General features: G+C 40.5%; 2 protein-coding genes across 3 annotated transcripts in view; both read left to right on the top strand.

The window, feature by feature from the left end:
• Nucleotides 1–12,759, top strand: part of pot1 (protection of telomeres 1 homolog) — a 59,357-nt gene extending 46,598 nt beyond the window's left edge. For both annotated transcript variants that reach the window (XM_055222340.1, XM_055222339.1), the window contains exons 14-21: nucleotides 2,407–2,439; nucleotides 3,177–3,333; nucleotides 3,524–3,726; nucleotides 10,803–10,938; nucleotides 11,017–11,099; nucleotides 11,560–11,654; nucleotides 12,323–12,428; nucleotides 12,503–12,759. In XM_055222340.1, coding sequence (XP_055078315.1) covers nucleotides 2,407–2,439; nucleotides 3,177–3,333; nucleotides 3,524–3,726; nucleotides 10,803–10,938; nucleotides 11,017–11,099; nucleotides 11,560–11,654; nucleotides 12,323–12,428; nucleotides 12,503–12,642 — 953 coding nt within the window. In that variant the 3' untranslated portion in view covers nucleotides 12,643–12,759. The remainder of the gene's footprint in view (nucleotides 1–2,406; nucleotides 2,440–3,176; nucleotides 3,334–3,523; nucleotides 3,727–10,802; nucleotides 10,939–11,016; nucleotides 11,100–11,559; nucleotides 11,655–12,322; nucleotides 12,429–12,502) is intronic.
• Nucleotides 12,760–13,285: 526 nt separating this feature from the next.
• Nucleotides 13,286–18,388, top strand: gpr37a (G protein-coupled receptor 37a). The gene is made up of 2 exons (XM_033968112.2): nucleotides 13,286–14,452; nucleotides 16,963–18,388. The coding sequence occupies exons 1-2, from the start codon at nucleotides 13,601–13,603 to the stop codon at nucleotides 17,788–17,790; spliced, it is 1,680 nt and encodes a 559-aa protein (XP_033824003.2). The 5' UTR covers nucleotides 13,286–13,600; the 3' UTR covers nucleotides 17,791–18,388.
• Nucleotides 18,389–18,532: the final 144 nt, after the last annotated feature.

The following is an 18,532-nucleotide window of genomic DNA, read 5'->3' as shown; positions in this document are numbered from 1 at the left end:
CAACAACTTTTTGATAATATCTCTCCTCCATCTCTCCAACATCTGAGTGTATAAAATGACTGAAATTACCAAGAAAAAGACATTTTTGGCATCATGAGTCATGAATCCCTGCAGGTGACTTTTAGGAGGAAGTTAAATCAAACTAAAGATAGTTTGTGTGTGTGCGTGTGCGTGTGTGCGTGTGCGTGTGTTTATGTGCGCGTGGGAGGGGGGGTTGCCGGCAGCCTGAGTAAACCCACTTCAGAGAGACATGGTGGTGAGTGTGGGCCGTGGGGACACTACCGTAAATTTCGGACTACAGAGCGCACCTTGATATAAGCCGCACCAGCTAAATTTGAAGAGAAAATCAATTTTGTACATATATAAGCCGCACCTGAATAAAAGCCGCAGGTTTTCATATTGTAACATGAGATATTTACACAGAAAGACGGTGCACCGACACGCTTTTTTTTAAACTGTGCCTGAAAATTGGCACCAACACGACAACAACACGGGATGAACACATCTGCAGGTTTAGAAAATAAAGCTGCACCAACACGGAAAATCTGCTTTTATTTCCTCTGAAAACTTTTGTTGTCTTTTTACATTGACCAAGTTGGATTCATTGATGTCGAGCTTACGTGCAGTGGCTCTATTTCAGGGGTCGGCAACTCGCGGCTCCGGAGCCGCATGCGCCTCTTTCCGCCTCATACTGCGGCTCTGCGTGGCTTGGGAACTGACACAGACACAGCTCAGTCCTGCGTAAAGAGCCCTGATTTTCAGACGTTGTGCGCACAGGGGTCAGGAGCAACTTTGGCCCGTCCCTAATGACACACTAATAAGCTCGTCCGTAGATGTATCATGAAAATCCTGCTGGAAATCGCCACAGAAATCTATTTGATGTAGTAGCAAGTTTATTATCTGCTCTTGTCTCCGCGGTGACGTATCACGTATAACACATCAGACACGACGCACAAAAGTAGAGCCACAAGCGAGTGAAAATGAGCCAAAACAAAAGTCTTTGGAGATCTTTTTAACAAAGGGGAAAAGGACAACTGAGGAGCCAGAAGAAGAGACTACGACCTCCAATAAAAAGAAAGATAAATTTAACAGACAATGCCTACTTAAAATCTGGGTTTGTCGCTACAGGTGACTCTCACGCACAGAGTCCGCTCTGCGTAACATACGGGAAAAGCAAATAAGGCAATGAAACCTTCAAAACTGCTTTGGCACATGGAGAATAAGCACCTGGGATTAAACGATACGCTACGAGTTTTTTTGTTGTTGTTTTTTTAAAGAAACTGCGGAGTAGAGTAGACATAATCACATAATCAGCGCGATGCATGATGCAGCGGTTTGGTGAGTTGTATTTTTTTAATGCACTTAAGTTGTTTTTGCCATATTTATCTGCCACGTGTAGAAGGCTTGTCCGTGAAAGTAAAACCTACATTATTCCGTTACATTATTGTTATTATACAGTGTTATCTTCATTTTAGATGTCAAAAAGTATTTGCGGCTCCCAGTGTTTTATTTTACGTGGAAAGTGGGTCCAAATGGCTCTTTGCGTGTTAAAGGCCGACCCCTGCTCTGTTTCCTTTCTGTTTCTTTATCTTAAAAACTGCATCATATCCATTTCATGATGCGCAAAATGATCGTTCAAAATCAAAACTAGTGAATTCTTCAGAGCAGAATCTTTCCCCACGTCTGTCTCACTTTTACGTTTACAGCTAGAGAGCGCCCCCCAGGGTCCGTTATCCAGTAAAATTCCATATATAAGCCGCACTGCTGTAAAAGCCGCAGGGTTCAAAGCGTGGAAAAAAAGTAGCGGCTTATAATCCGAAATTTACGGTACTCTGTTTTGCTGTTTCGCTGTTTGTCTAAAAGCTCCATGCTTCACTGGAATCAAATCAAAAGTCCAGCCGTGTGTGGCCCCCCGTGCAGGCTGCAGGCGTAATGTCTGCACAAGATTCACTTCACCAGACAAAATATTTGTCTGGATTTTGTTTAACAGGAATGCACAGAGGAGTAGGGTTCTTATATTTATGTTGTATCCACTTCAACTGAAACAATTACAGGTGTTTATTGGAAGAAAAACATTGAAAAACCTGCATTTGTACTGTGAGCGGGGCTACCTCTTCACAGATCTGACCTGTAACTTGGCCTCATGACACCATGTACTTGTCTCCATGCAAAAGAATTTTAATGCCTTACTGTGGAACATTCCAGGCAAAGCAATAACATTTGATTGGAACAAAGCAGGTCTTGACCCTTGTCCAAAAAAGTTACGTAGTCCCCCTTTGCTGCTGTTGTAAAATTTCTTTCTGATGCCATCTACAATACAGAACACTAAATAAAATAAATATTAATGATCAGGGCTTTTATTCCAGTATTCAGTTTCTTAACACTGTATCTCTGGTTTATTTTCAGATACAGATCCTGTCTCAACTGACAGCATCACAGGTAATTTACAGCACACACAAACCAATTTACCTTTCTTAGAAGCCGTATTAGCTTTTTCTACTCTTCTCTAATCTTCTCTTTTTAATGTATAGGTTATAAATTTTATATGTATGTATTTATTTATTTGAAGAACATTTTCAGAAAGGGTTTGATAAAATATGCTATAGGTCTATAGGTTTTTTGATTTTGTTTAATGAGATCCTGAGTCTAAACACAAATTGACCAAATCTGTTTCTTCATTTGAGGATGTTCCTTTTAATATTTATTATGAAAATAGAGAACAGTCAATACATCTGTCTCCTGCCCCTATCTGAGGGTGTGACATCATCACATTCTGAACTAAAAACAACCTGCAATATTCAAAAAGATTTTCCTTGCTTTTGTATGCTATGTAGTTATGACACCCGTGCTGAAATGGGTACATGAAGTTGCTGAGTCCTACACGTGTCACACGTATAGAAAATAAAATTGAAGAACGAAGTAAGTACAGAGCAGAGGTGACGCTGAAAACAACAACAGCAATTATGCTTTGAAGGAGTATAAAGATTACTGACATGCATGAATGACATTAAATATAACACTGAGTGGGTAAATGAGAAGAGGAAATGACTATAACATGGTTAAAAAGTCAGATGCATACCCACAATATGTTTCCTTTAATAATAGTTTTAGATCTAATAACAGTGCTGTACCACTGCACTTGTTTTCTTTATAACAATTATTCTCATTTTGTGCAGAAACAAACTGCAGACACAGCATTGACCCACTGACCCTGTCTGAGGTCAAAAGGTCAAATCCAGGTCAAGTTCATCACGTCAAAGTCCAGGTGAAATCCTACCAGCCCCAGAAACTACACCAGAGCCTCAAGCTTTTCTGCGACAAGTGCTCTACCATGTATGTACAAACACAATGTTTTGGGTTTTTTTTATTCATCTGGGCCTGGTATTCAGTATTTACCAGGGGTGTAGAGGTGTGTAGCCATTATAGTAAGTTGCAACTAGAAATATAAGTACGCACACACACGCGCACACACACATACATATATGTGTGTGTTTCTCAATCCATTTTCTCACACTCATCCTAGGCAGGACGTCCCAGATGAGGACCACGTGTTGGGACTGCTCTCTGCAGCATCCCAGGACAGGGGGCCGTGCTCTGCTCCTGTTTGGGCCCTGTCTGGACAGGTGCAGCTGCCCGTGGGACCTGCAGGGCCCTCTGATCTGAGCCTGTACTTTTCCCCTCAGCTCATGTTCGACGGCAAGAACAAGCAGCTCGTGTTCCTCAAGGGTAAGGCATTTTTTTATTTTCTTCTTGGACATTTGATTGGAAGCAGTGGCTTGGTAGTTACAGCATTCCCCCAAAACCCAAAGGTTGATGGTTAAGTCCTTGCTACCACCACTGTGTACTGATGTGTCCTTGGGCACGACACTTCACCCACCTTTCCTAGTATGAATGTGGTGTGTGAATGTGTGGTGGTTGGAAAGGCAGCCACATTCCCACTACTCCAGGGCAGCTGTGGGTATTGTTGTGGAATTTCTATAAAATGAACTGAGAAATTATGTTGAATCAAAGAGTCTGATTTATTTTAAAGTGATTGTGCTCACACTGTCGCTGTCCCTGATAGAGTGTCGCCCTAAGATGTCTCATTGTCAGTACATACAGCTTATTAACCACATAAATAAGAATTACATGAACCAGAAAACCAATTTAGACCTGTTAAAGGAGCACAAGGCTAAAATACTTCTTGGGACGTAGGATAAGCAGTTTGCCTAACATGCATCAGACAGAAGACAATAGAGCTCAGTGTACTGGATCTCCCGGTCAAATGGATAAGATATAGCTGAAGTATGAGTTAAGAAACTGGGACTAAGATGTCTGCAAACCAGTACCCAGTCTATATGAAGTACAAATTAGATAAAACACTGTAAGTAAAGACTTCCGCTTCCGCCTAATGGAGTGAGCAGAACGCCTGTGGCAGCTCCGCTTTATTTTCATCGATATTAACCCCCCCCCCCCCCCGGACCAGACGAAGCTTCAATAACACTACAACATGTTAACTATGTTGACGGGGATATGACTACTAAAAAAGGCACTCGCAAATATACGCAGAAGACTATTCAGACAACGTCGGCTCCCTCAGCTAGCATATCGGCGGAGGTTAGCAATATGGCGGACACTGCACAGGTGGCGGAGCAAAGGGTGGAGGATTCCTCCCTCACGGTACGAATCTTGCAAAGCGAACTGAAAACTCTCCGTGAGGGTATATCGGCTGACTTGATAATACAAGTGGAGAATATGAAAAAGGAACTTCAGAAAGAAATTGCCCAACTCCGCCGTGAATCCAAAGCCGAGACAGCAGCGCTTAGAGCCGAACTGTCCCAACAAATACAGACGCTGAGCGACACACACACAGAGACCCGAAATACTCAGCGCGAGATGGAAAAATCACTCAATGACAACAGTGATAAGATGACTGCAATGGAGAAATCATACGAAACACTTTCGAAAGAGTACAAAAAAGTGTGGGAGAAATGCCTGGACCTTGAGAACCGGAGCCGCAGACAAAATCTACGGTTTGTGGGAGTCACGGAGGGCGCTGAGGGTGGTGATGTCAGCCGCTTTCTGGCGCATCTCTTGCAGCAGGTCCTGGGAGCAGATAACTTTGAATCTCCTCCACTCATTGACCGCGCACACAGGACCGGTACCCCGCAGAACAGGCGGGATGGCCGTCCCCGTGCGCTACTCGCCCGTATGCACTACTACGCTGATAAAGAAAAAATACTACGACTCTCCAGAGAGAAAGGTGGACTTTCATATAACGGCGCCCCATTGTACATCTTTCCAGACATCTCCCCAGAAGTGAGTCGACTCCGAGCATCATTCAACCAAGTTAAGGCCAAATTACGCGCGGTAGGAGTTCCGTACAGCTTATACTATCCAGCGAGGCTGACGATAAAGGTGAAGGGATCTACACACGTATTTACCGAGCCACGGGAAGCGGAGAAGTTTATTCAAAGCATTGCATCTGCAGCCGACAGCGTTGAGGACATCTGAAAGAAGTGGACCATGCTGAGGACCGGGAGCTGAGCATAACGGGGAAAAAAAACAAAAAAAAACCGACTGCTGTTTAAGAGATAAGGCCTGACACCTTCATTTTATTTGTCTTTGCAAAAGTTTCTTTTACCACAACTGTTCTGCACCATTTTAATTGTTCTTAAAAGGTACGAGTATTTACGTATTTGTTTTCATTTTATTTTATTTACTATTTTTTAAGCTATTTACATGCTGACAGGCCAAATTTATTTATTTTTACTCATTTATTCTAGTACCATAATGTTTACTTAAATGGATAGTCCTCAATTGTAGCGAGTACCGTTATACATATTCTTGAATTAGCCCCCTGAATACTCCAGTGGTGGGCTTGGTCTGGGAAGGGGGGGAGGGATGTAGAAAACATCCAGAAAATTTATATTTTATTTCTCTCCCAAAAAGCGGAGTTTAGCAAGAAGTCAAGACTTAGTTTCCTCTAAGACCTCTATTTTGTTTTTGTCTTTTTTCTGTTCCTGCACCGGATGCAGTTTGTATGTCTTTCATTTGGGGAAAGGCAGAGAGGGTTATGCGGGTTTTGTTTTGTTTTATTTTATTTTATTTATTTATTTATTTATTTTTTTTTTTTATTTATTTATTTTATTTTTTTTTATTTTATTTATTTATTTATTTATTTTTATTTATTTTTTTTTCTCCTCTCCTTTTTATTCCCCGGGGGCGGGGGAGCAGGATTTCAGGATAATTTTTGATGATCACTAACTATGGCAAGAAATACAGTAAGGTTTATCTCTTGGAACTGTAAAGGTCTAAATGGTGCGGTGAAGCGGGGCAATATTTTTTCCCATCTTGAAAAACTTGATACAGATATTGGGTTTCTTCAGGAGACACATCTCAAAGATAAAGACCATAACAGATTACGTAGGAAATGGATAGGGCAGATCTATCACTCCCATTTTAATGCCAAAAGCAGGGGAACCGCTATAATTATTAAAAAGTCAATACCATTTATTGAAGATAAAATAATATCAGACAGTAGAGGCAGATATGTTATTGTGACAGGGAGGCTTTATAATAACCCAATTACGCTGATAAGCATATATGCTCCTAATGTTGATGATTACAAATTTATGATGTCTTTCTTTTCAGCAATACCTAATATGAACACACACAAGCTTATCATTGGTGGGGACTTCAACCTGGTACTTGATCCACAGCTGGATAGGTCCTCGAAGAGAGCAGCAATCCTGTCAAAAACAGCAAAAGCTATTCATACCTTTATGGATACCTACAAGGTAGTAGATCCCTGGAGATCATTGTTTCCTGATAAAAGTGAATACTCTTTTTTTTCACCAGTTCATCACTCCTTTTCGAGGATTGATTTCTTCCTAATTGATCAGGGCCTACTATCTAAAGTGCAATGCTGTGAATATAAAACAATAATTTTATCAGACCATAGTCCAGTATTATTACAAATTACAATTGGGCAAAATACAAATAGAATGTGGAGATTTAACAACTCTCTGTTATTAGATCAGTTAAGCAAGAAAGAAATTGAGAAACACCTTCATCTCTTTCGAGCCACCAACGACGCCCCAGATATAACAAGATGCACTTTATGGGAGACTCAAAAAGCCTACTTACGCGGTCAGCTAATTTCGTTGAGCAGTTTTAATAACAAAAAGAGAAAAAGAATCCACTATTATCTGCAAAATCAAAGAAATAGATCGCCTATATGAGACCTCCCCCTCATCTGACCTGTATAATAGAAGGCAATGTCTCCAGACTGAACTTAATTTACTGTATACCTCTGAAACAACCAAGCTTTTAACACAGTTAAGACATAAATACTATGAACATGGTGAGAGGGTGGGTAGACTCCTAGCATCCCAAATTAAAGAACAACAGGCGTCAAGATCAATTATCGAAGTCAGGACTGGTTTGAGACAGATCACAACTGATCCTAAAGAGATTAATGACATGTTTAAACAATACTATAGCAAACTGTATACGTCTGAATCAAAGGGGGACTCTAAACTAGTTAACAACTTCTTTGAAAATCTCAGTATTCCTCAAGTTAGTGACGACCACAGAGCCATGCTGGAAAAATCGATAACATTAGGAGAGATAAAAGAAGCAATACTTAAAATGCAAAACTCGAAGGCCCCTGGTCCTGATGGATATACTGTTGAGTACTATAAAACATTTAAAGACCAGATCTCCCCAATGCTGTTGGAAGTGTTTAACGAGGCTCTGACCAGAGGTTTGCTGCCTCCATCATTCTATGAAGCCAGTATATCACTCATACACAAATCTGGCAAAGACCCTTTAGAACCCAGTTCATATAGACCAATAAGTTTGTTAAACGTCGATTATAAAATCTTAGCCAAGATCCTGGCTACACGCCTGGAGAATATACTTCCGACTGTCATATCTCAGGATCAGACGGGCTTCATAAAAGACAGACATCTGTTTTTTAATATTAGGAGATTACTAAATATAATTTACACCCAAGAAAACAAAAATGGTCAGGAATTGCTGCTCTCTTTGGACGCGGAGAAGGCTTTTGATAGGGTCGAATGGGACTACCTTTTCTCTGCCCTGTCGAAGTTTGGATTTGGCCCTACTTTTGTATCTTTGGTCAAGTTGCTGTATGTACACCCGAAAGCATCCATACGAACTAATGACATTTATTCATCCTACTTTCCTTTAGGCCGATCAACAAGACAAGGTTGCCCACTGTCCCCTCTGTTATTTGCTTTAGCAATTGAACCCCTGGCCATAGCATTAAAAACAAATGTGGGATATTCTGGCATCATTAGAGGAGAAATGGAACATAAAGTATCTTTGTATGCCGACGATCTGTTGTTATATGTATCGAATTCCGAACGCTCCCTACCAATTATAATGTCAGTACTGAAGGACTTTGGGATAGTATCGGGATATAAAATAAATTTTTCTAAAAGCACCCTTTTTTTAATCAAGAATGTATCTAAACAGCCCTGCCCCCCTCTTAAGGCATATCCCTTTACAGTTTCAGATAAATTTAAATACTTGGGAATTAATGTGACACAAGAGTTCTCTGGTCTCTTTAAACAAAATTTTGTAGCGCTGTATGAACAAACGAAACAGAACTTGGACAAATGGATGAGTCTTCCAGTTTCTTTGGCAGGGAGGATTAATATTGTAAGGATGAATATTTTACCAAAATTTTTATTCTTATTCCAATGCATACCTTACTTCATTACCAAATCATTTTTTTCCAAATTAGATAGTTTGATCTCGCAATTTATTTGGAATAAAAAGACCCCCCGGATTAAGAAAGCATTTTTACAAAGACCCAGGGAACTCGGGGGGGATGGGATTGCCCCGCTTCAGATTTTACTACTGGTCATGTAATATACGATCTATGTCCTTTTGGTGTAATGCTGGGGAGGCTGACTGGGTTGAAATTGAAGAAAACAGCGCTCGCCCAACTTCACTGCGAGCACTTATTTATGCTTCTTTAAAAGCGACTATTCCCAAATTTAAGAATCTTATCGTTTCCCACTCAGTTAAAATCTTGCATCAAATTAGAAAACACTTTAAATGGAAAGAGATTTCCACAATGGCACCAATAACATATAATCATGAGTTTATTCCAGCACTTTCGGAAATCTCTTTCAATCAATGGACAACCATGGGAATAAATTCTTTGCGAGATTTATTTATCCAAAAAACATTTGCCACCTTTGATCAACTCTGTGGAAAATATAAGATAGAAAAGAGAGACTTTTTCAAATATTTGCAGATTCGCAGTTTTGTAAAATCAGCGTTCTCATCCTTCCCCTGTCAGCCTCCTGAGTATGAACTTAATACTGTACTTTTGAAAGATCCTCTGAAAAAAGGCTCAATCTCCAGAATTTGTAACGGATTGGTGGACTTGGAAGATATGCCTACGCTAGATCATCTCAAGGACGCTTGGGAACAGGACATTGGAGTGGGCATAACTGACAATCAGTGGACTAAAGCCCAGGACAACGTCCACTCTTCTTCGATTTGTGCCCGTCATGGTCTACTACAATTTAAAGTTTTACATAGACTACATCTGTCAAAGGTGCGACTTTCCAAAATGTTTCCTGGAGTGGACACAACTTGTGAGCGCTGTGGGCAGGGCCAAGCCTCACTGGCTCATACTTTTTGGAGTTGTCCAGAAATGTCCCTCTATTGGACAAAAATATTCCGCATGATGTCTGACGTTTGCCAACTTCAGTTAGATCCTGACCCTGTGCTGGCATTGTTTGGTGTACCCTCAGCTGGTGCAAACCTCCGGAATGAACAAAAAACATTTGTCAAATTTGTGACATTATTGGCTAGGAGACTTATTCTGTTGAACTGGAAACAAAAAAACCCTCCAGCCTATACTAATCTGTTGTATGATATATTGAAACATGTCCAGCTAGAAAAAATTAAATTTGAACTTAGAGGGAAAGTGGACACTTTCCACCTGACATGGGATGGGTTTCTGGAGTACTGTGATAGACAGGATAGACAGGTGAATATGCAGGTATAGAATATGCTACCTGAACCCCGCCCCCTCCCCTGTTTTTATTTTATTATTTTATTATTTTAATTAATTATTTTACTTATTTAATTTTACATTTGTTGTCTCTTTTTATGTATTTACTTTGTACATTGCTTTTGTTTTACATTTGTTTTAAAGAAAAACTCAAATAAAAAGAACTGAAAAAAAACAAAAAAAAAAAAAACACTGTAAGTAAAGATTTCCATAACAGTATGAAAGTAGTTTACAAACTCCATCCTTATGTAGAGTGAATGAATATTACGGCTTGCAATTGAATGGAAAATTTGAATGGGCAAATCACAAAGACTGCAATTTCTGAATTATAATTTTTCTCCACAAACAACAAAATGTTTTTCTGCATGAAAAGTACTGACCCCGTAATCTTCCGAAATGTGATTCTTATACTAGTTTGTCACTTTATTTCTTTGCTTCTGCTGAATGCATTTAAATGTGGACATTCAACAGAATTCTATTGTTAAAAAATAAATCGCAAATCTAATAACAATTGCAATGCTTGTCAGAAAAATCACAATTTGATATTCTTTCCAAATCGTTCAGACCTAATGAATAATACAGAACAATAACAGCTTGACCATCTGGAAAAGCACTATAAAACACTTTATTCATTAAAAAAATATTCTTAATTTTATTAGAATTTATGTATTACGCATTCATTCAGATTGTCTAGTCTTTGTAATTTTTTTTAAGTATCACATGTTTTTAGCTGCATAAATGGCACATGTTTGTTCCTTAGGTGCGAATCTAGCCCAGGTGAAGACTCTCTCTGCCAGTTACCTGAACATTGTCCCTGTGCGGTCCTCAGGAGGTCAGCTGGCTCTGCTCGACCTGTCTGCCCCTGTCCTGTTCAGAGGCAGGAGGAGATACTATGGGTAACGTGTTCTCTTGGTTTTTTTAATATATTTAATCTGACCTGTATAGAGTTCTACCCTTTGTTTTTGTGTTGTTAGGTGTAAAAAATGTTCAAATCCTGCTGTGAGGGAGCCCAGTGTGGAAGGGGTCGACGTGGTGTCTGAGAAGTTAGTGGCAGAAGGTCAGTTTATTCATATAAGATTTCACTCACTGGCAAAGTATTGAACAAGTGTATATTCTGGAGCCAAGACTTGAAAGTTCTAGCGGTGGGATGTTATGAAACGTCCACAGTATGACCACAAATACCACAGTGCCACAGTGGAGCTGCATTTGTATATTATTTGTAGTTAACATAAACCAGTGACTTTTAACTACCCAAATCTAATCCATTAAAGAACTTGAGGCTGCTTTTTTCACAGACCGGGTGAAATAAATGAGCTCCGTCAGTACTGTAGGAAGCCCTTTCTCACAGGGTTGCTACCCTGGTTTATTAATACCTTGGTATACCTTAATATAGTTTATCCAATCCCTACATGGAACACCTAAACAAACACGACTTATTCAGTGCAAATTGCCCCAGTCTTGCCTCATTTGAATCCTTTGCTCTTTTAAACACATGTAACTGTTGTTGCTTGTTTTAGCCCTGGGTGTAGAGCTGCTCCGGTACGTGCTGCTGCTGAGACTGGAGCTGCAGGACTCCTCTGGCTCTCTGGACGTCCTGTTGTGGAGAGACGCAGTGAGTCACGTCCCATTTAGCCCACTTTCCTCTGATACAATCATCTGAGAGGGGCTTTTACTGCGCAAGAAATCTACTGACTGTGGGCTTTTAGGGAAATGTAGATCAGAAAACAGCAGGAGCCGCAGACTCTGTGAAACTGAGATAAAATGGCTCCTGTAGGACAGACTGCTCACAAGAACTGTGGTTTATTTAAAAATGTATAAAAAAGTATAAGGTGAATGTTTGTGTTGTTCAATACCAGCCAAAAATATATTGCCAGTGAAGTATTGGTAATCTGTTTCTCACTGCATGCATAAGTCATATCTTATAATGGCAACACTGCAAAGTAATTATGTTCTACTATGATGTTCTACAAAGTATTAAACTTGACTTTTCAATTGAATGTGTTTTTAATGCCCAATACCCGCTTGTCCCCATAGAATGTGTGTAAAATGCCAGTAATGCATTTGTTGTTGTTTTTTTTAATTTTGTTTTGTTTTTTCGGCTTGTGTCGTATTTTAAAAAGGGCGCCCATGAAAGAGAGAGCCCAAGTGCTTTCATTGGGTTCCCCTGTACAAATGTATACATAAAAATAAATTATTGTCAAACATTCCAAGCAAAGCAGTAACCAGAAATGTTAAATAGTGCACCTTTTAAATCTCTTTTTGTTGTCTTTTGATCCTCAGGAGTTGTTCTTCAACGTCTCTGCAGCTGATGCAGCGTCCAGTCAGAAAGTTCAGGACCACATCTGTCAGACCATGGGCTCTCTGTGTCCACCAGAGGGCAGCACAGGTACACATATTTATGCTATAACTCCTGCTCTCTAAATGCATTTTACTGTGACTCATGTGAATATTTCTTGTCAGTTTGGCGCCCGTGGCTGGACATGTGTCTTGTGTCCTATGAAGCACAAAACGATGAAGGCATTAACCAGACAGTTTACCAGATCTGCCACACCAAACTCTCCAAAGCCACTCCAGAGCCTGACCCCGTGACTTCCCCATGAAGGTCAAAGGTCGACGTAACTGATGCTCAACTTTGTAAAAAAAAAAAAGTACAAATATTTTCAATTGTAATAGTGTTCTTTTGTTGTTTCGAGATAAATAAATGAAATAAAATCTGCATCAATAGGTTTGTAGCTTTTTGGGTTTATAGCTTTTAGTTGTGGCATATGTTGAGAAATAGGTGAACAACATTCTAAAACTTAACATGAAAATATAACAAAATAATGAATAGTTACTTCATAAGCCTTTGGACACCTCTGACCTTTAACTTTCGCCTGGTTGCGTCATCTATCCCTGCCTTTATGGACAAAAGTTTAATGCAATGGGGAACATTTTTGACAAAGCAAAAACATTCCTTGGAGATAAAGGTTTTGTAGGAGACTCTCTATCAAAAAATTTACAAAGCTTTACCTTTGATGAAACCTTTTGTAACGTAAAATCTAAACTTCCTCGGCCATGATTTAATATCATGTATTATTTGTACTATTGTATTTTGTGTTTGGATAGTTTCAGTGTCAGGTTTATTATACCAACCTTGTTCACTGTATTCTAAAATGTTATTATTCTGTAGGCTACAAGCTTCGACAAGAGATGAATGATGGTCTGAGTTTGACACAAGTCTCCGCCCACTCATCCTCCCACAGCCTGTGCGCTAAGACGCTCCTCTGTGTCCTTTGTGCTCGCATCCCTCTCCTCAACTTTAACTACGACTGTACGGATATTTTTCCACTGTCATGGATGTATGGGCACTTCACATTACGGATCTATGAAATGCAAGTTTGTTTGTTTTTTTCCGTAACGACTAACTAATGGCAAACGGGAGCCGCGCCAGGACGCACCGACTACCACACAAAAACTCCTCAACATCTGACGTTGTTGGCTGTTTTTCTGTTTGACCTTGCTAAACGATAATGTGAACGTCATTTTCTAATATATAGACGGGTTTTCTAGACCCTCACCATGCTGTACCTAATCCTTAAACTTTTATCTTTGTGGCTGTGTAGCGAAGCCATAACGGGACAACTGAACGCGCAAGAAAATAAGTACGAATCTTTCACCATTCAAAGCCCCGAATGGGGCAGTGTCAGCGGGGAGGACGCGCCAGAGGACCGTGGTGACATCGTCCAGGCCACTGCTTTTGATGAGGTGAAAGTTTTGAGACAACGGAGTGTCCAAAATTCTGTGCGTAAAAGTGCGACAGTTGAAAATGACGCTTTACGCACAGTGAATCACAGTGATAGCTCTCATCTGAACGTTGTATTTACTGGAAAAATAGAAGAGAATGGTAAACAAATTGGCAACATTGGCAAAGGGAGTTGGGGTCGCAGCTTACAGGGAAGAAGACGAAGGACTATCCGTAAGAAGCGAAAAGAGCCGGATGGAGAGCGCGCACCTGTTGCGATGGCGCAGGAGATGGACTCGCCTTTTCTACTCAACACCAGCGACTACGAGGACGGAATCTCGCTGCTAGACTTTCCCGACAGCACTCCTCTGGCCCCGGTGAGCCTAAGACCGAAAAGAAAGCTACACAAGAACCCGTTTTACCCCGTGACCGCGGAGACGTACGGCGCTTACGCTGTGCTGATCGTGGCGGGGCTCATTTTAAGCGTGGGAATCATCGGTAACGTGTCGCTGATGTGCATCGTGTGTCATAACTACTACATGAGGAGCATTTCCAACTCGCTGCTCGCCAACCTTGCGCTGTGGGATTTCGTGGTGGTCTTCTTCTGCCTCCCGCTGGTGGTGTTTCACGAGCTCACTAAGGATTGGCTGCTGGGGGAGTTCTCGTGCAGGATCATCCCATATTTGGAGGTGAGTTGAGAGAGTGGTTTAAAGGGTGGATATTTAGGTAACATAAACAAGGAGATGCGTTTGCTGAGTCTGTCATGTTTCAAGTTGTGCCAATCTTTTTTGATTGCTCCTGTCATCAGTTGGCCAATGATTTTCTCTCATAAACCTTCCCTTATCTCTATCTCAGCACAAGTTTTCACAGGCTATTGGTTGCTACAATATCAGTCTATTACCCAAACCTCCAATGTCACTCACATTATCCTAACTATTGCAGGAATTGTGTGCTGTCAAGGTCAAGTCATAGCTATTTATAACTATCCTACATTTTCTGACATAGTGATTGTCTAACCTTCTCTTCCATCTAAACCTGATCTGATGTCAGTAAATGTGAATTGCCCTAAATCTGCAGACTTCTCAGGGATAAGACATGGACCCCCCTCAGAGACTGTCCAATAAGGGACCAGTAAAGGGGCTTTATGAGGGGCGGTGGAGGGGGAGTTAGTCTTACAGCTCAAATTGACTTTGGGCTGTAAGACTCTTCCCTCTGTCCAAAACATTTAGAGACTTAACATCAGTTCTATCCAATTTAGACAAAAGAAGCTACCACAAGCGAGGCTACTACTGCCGCAGCTTAGTATACAGTTACAATCAGTGGTATTACTACAAATATAACTATTCTATGGTTAAAATATTTACTTCACATACTTGAACTTAACAATAGCATTTTCAAAACATTTATATCTATAGCAGTCAGTCCATTGAGATTAAGACACGGTTTACTAAGTGATAACGTGGTGTGATACTTTGAGTGCTGATGTGGCAGGATTACTCACTGCTTAAGGAAAAGCCACTATAAGCACTATGCCATTAAAATATATGGATTAGGTGTGTATGATATTGATAATGTTAAGTCTGCAGCATCTGTATTGACTTTGTCTTAAACCACCCAAGTGCTGTGATGTGGTTTAAAAGGACTGTAATCTCACCAAAAACATGAGGAGGATTAGAGATTTAATGGGACCGTCCCACCCCCTAACACTTAAGGGGTCAATGCATTAACCTACATTACTTTCGGGCTCTTAGAATCAAAATGGTCTTAATCAGAGCTTTGTGCACTACGTACGAATGAGTAATATTGACAAAAAGGAAGATGGTAATATTTGTTCATTCTTGAATTGACTATAAAGCTGACTTTAAACAAGTGTACATAGTTTTAGTGGGACCCACCAGTTGAGGACGACTGGTTTAATAAAGGTTAGATTATATACAAAATGAGTGCATAATTGTAAAGTACTGTATATTTGAAAATGGCTGACTAGACTGTATTACTTTTGTAATGTTCATCTTGACATTAAGAACAATAGTTGACTTCTTATTTTCTTTTAGTTTTATAATCTTATAAGATTAGTTTAAGATTAACATTAAGGTACTCATTATTGTCCCAGTAGGGTGTCACTGGGGGCATCACCTCAGGAGCAGTGAGTGCCACAGCACAGTGCTTGGGGACCCATTTCTGTGATCTTGTTGTTAGGCTTGGTCAGGACTATATGAGCTGGAATTTGTACATATTGAGCATGTTTTGGGGTGATGGGGGACACCGGAGTGCCCAGAGGAAACCCACCCAGATACAGGAAGAAACATGCAAACTCCACGTGGAAAGGCCCAGACAACTCTGGGATCTAACCCAGGACCTTCTTGCTGTGAAACATGAGTCCTAGTCACTCACCTATCATGCTGTCACACTGTTTGACTAAAGGAAAATAAGAAGTTAACTACATTTTGTGTATATTGGTAAATGAAACTGGTCAATTTGTAATTTTAGGCCGGATCCTAACCTTTGAATCATGTCTGCTCTCAGCAGCTCAGCAGCAGCACATCCTTTTTACATGGAGTCACATTATCTGTGCAGACAAGAAAATAATAAAGTTTAGGTCAAAGCCAGTGTGGGGAGTTATAAGTAAAATTTAATGTTGGTGCCAGCATGCTAGCTACAATGATAACAGTATGTCTCCAGAGAGGAAAATTATCTTCAAACCAAGGTCACAAATTAGTTCAGGAAAACTGAACCCATATTATGCTCTTTCAATCTTTTAACTATCATGAAGTTGTTTCGTCATCAGAAACATAGGGACCATCTGTGCACGTTTAAGTAAAATATTTAGTTTGTATCAAGAGTTTAATGTTCTTTACTCTGATCATTCACTGCATGAATTCAGTCTAAAACGTTTGTTGTCAAATCTGCCCATTATTGTTTTGGGCTCATTTAAACTTCTTACCATCCCCAACCTAAATGACATTTTGTGTTCCATTAGCCTACTTGTACATGTACTGGTTTGAGCCCAGTTTATTCTTGATTGCGAAGTTAGCTTGGTCCTGCTTTAGTCATGATTAAGTCCCTGTCTAGGTCTTGTCCAGCTGAAGGTCCGTGTTTAGTCCTGCTTTAGTCATAGTTTTAATGTGGTATTCAAGTGTGAACGCAGCCTAAGCTATGAGTCTGCTAATGCCAATAAATTATTTTCTTATCTGTCCAGGTCGCCTCTTTGGGAGTCACCACATTCACTTTGTGCGCTCTTTGCATCGATCGTTTCCGTGCCGCCAACAACGTGCAAAACTACTACGAGATGATCGAGAACTGGGTCTCCACCACCGCCAAGCTGGCCGTCATCTGGATCGGGGCTCTCCTCCTTGCCCTCCCTGAGCTACTCATCCGACAACTGGTCACCGAAGAGACAGACCCCCCCGAAGTCACCACCCCGTGCGAACGCTGTGTTATCCGAATTTCCACGGACCTCCCCGATACATTGTACGTCCTGGGTCTTACCTACAATGGCGCGAGACTTTGGTGGTATTTCGGTTGCTATTTCTGCTTACCGACGCTATTCACTATTTTTTCTTCTCTCGCTACGGCACATAAAATTCGCAAGGCCGAACGTAACAGCGTCAGGGGTAGCAAGAAGCAAATCCAACTGGAGAGCCAGATGAATTGCGCTGTGGTTGCCTTGGCGATTCTATACGGATTTTGCGTCATACCTGAAAACATTTGTAACATCTTGAGCACTTACATGGCTGCCGGTATTCCTCGTAGGACCTTGGAGATATTGAAGTTAGTCAGCCAGTTGATGCTTTTTTGTAAATCTGCGGTTACGCCAGTGTTGTTGTTTTGCCTGTGCCAACCATTCACAAGGGCGATTTTGGATTGCTGCTGCTGCTGTTTGGAGGAGTGTGGGCCAGAAAGATCCCCGGCAACCGCTAGCGACAATGATGGCACCGCGACTGAACTTGAACTATCTCCGTATAACACAATTCGCACAGAGGCGCCTTCAACTGCAGCGCATTCGACTGTCGGGACACACTGTTGAAGGCAAAGTGGTTGCTTGGATATTAGGTCATAAACTAGCAAAGGTTAACTTGAATTGGCGATATGCAACAAAGGCAACTGTCCTGCTATTGTTTACAAGAATTCTGAATGAAATCGCACATATTTAGGTAACATAATTTATATAGTATTTTATTTTTATTAACTCACTTCAAATGATATGTCTAAGTCCAACCAACGCGCCAACAAAATGTCACGATACTCAGTCATTATGCACTTATTATTTGTATGTTATAGAGACTCAATGTAGCCGTAAGCATTTTTATGTGCTAGACCATTATCACATCTTGAAACATCCTGTAATCTTAAAAGCACTTACTCAGTTTAACATGGTGTTAAAACAGAGTGGCACCAAGCTCCTGGCTGCTCTAGATCTCAGTATTGCATCTTTGAGTGGATGTATCAAATGTATAGTAATATATTGAGAATGTTAATGCTGCAGATTTAGCTGTTTATGTGAATTGTGAATCATATTTTGGCTGTTATTTATAGTTTTTTTAGGCACATTACAGCAAAATGATTTGTCATGAATGGAAGTTAGTCACAAAAGACTGAAAGTATGTTATTAAATATTTGGAAACATTATAAATCCAGGATTGTCATTACTAATCCGGAACGTTTGTAGAGGGTCGAGGAAACATTTGCATTTAAAAACAGAACCATCTCGTTGTGAAGGGGCTACTCCGAGCTTCTCGTAGATGACAAGTTCCATCGCATCCACATCT

The sequence above is a fragment of the Periophthalmus magnuspinnatus genome, chromosome 6 (assembly GCF_009829125.3).
Source record: "Periophthalmus magnuspinnatus isolate fPerMag1 chromosome 6, fPerMag1.2.pri, whole genome shotgun sequence".
Taxonomy (NCBI): Eukaryota; Metazoa; Chordata; class Actinopteri; order Gobiiformes; family Gobiidae; genus Periophthalmus; species Periophthalmus magnuspinnatus.
Note: the sequence above shows the minus strand (reverse complement) of the source record. Positions and strands in the feature narration are given on the sequence as shown.

Excerpts from the sequence above, each read along its gene's own strand:
- gpr37a (XM_033968112.2), top strand. The coding sequence starts at position 13,601 with ATGCTGTACCTAATCCTTAAACTTTTATCTTTGTGGCTGTGTAGCGAA. Across the intron at positions 14,453-16,962 it reads GGATCATCCCATATTTGGAG|GTCGCCTCTTTGGGAGTCAC; the intron begins GTGAGTTGAGAG and ends TTATCTGTCCAG.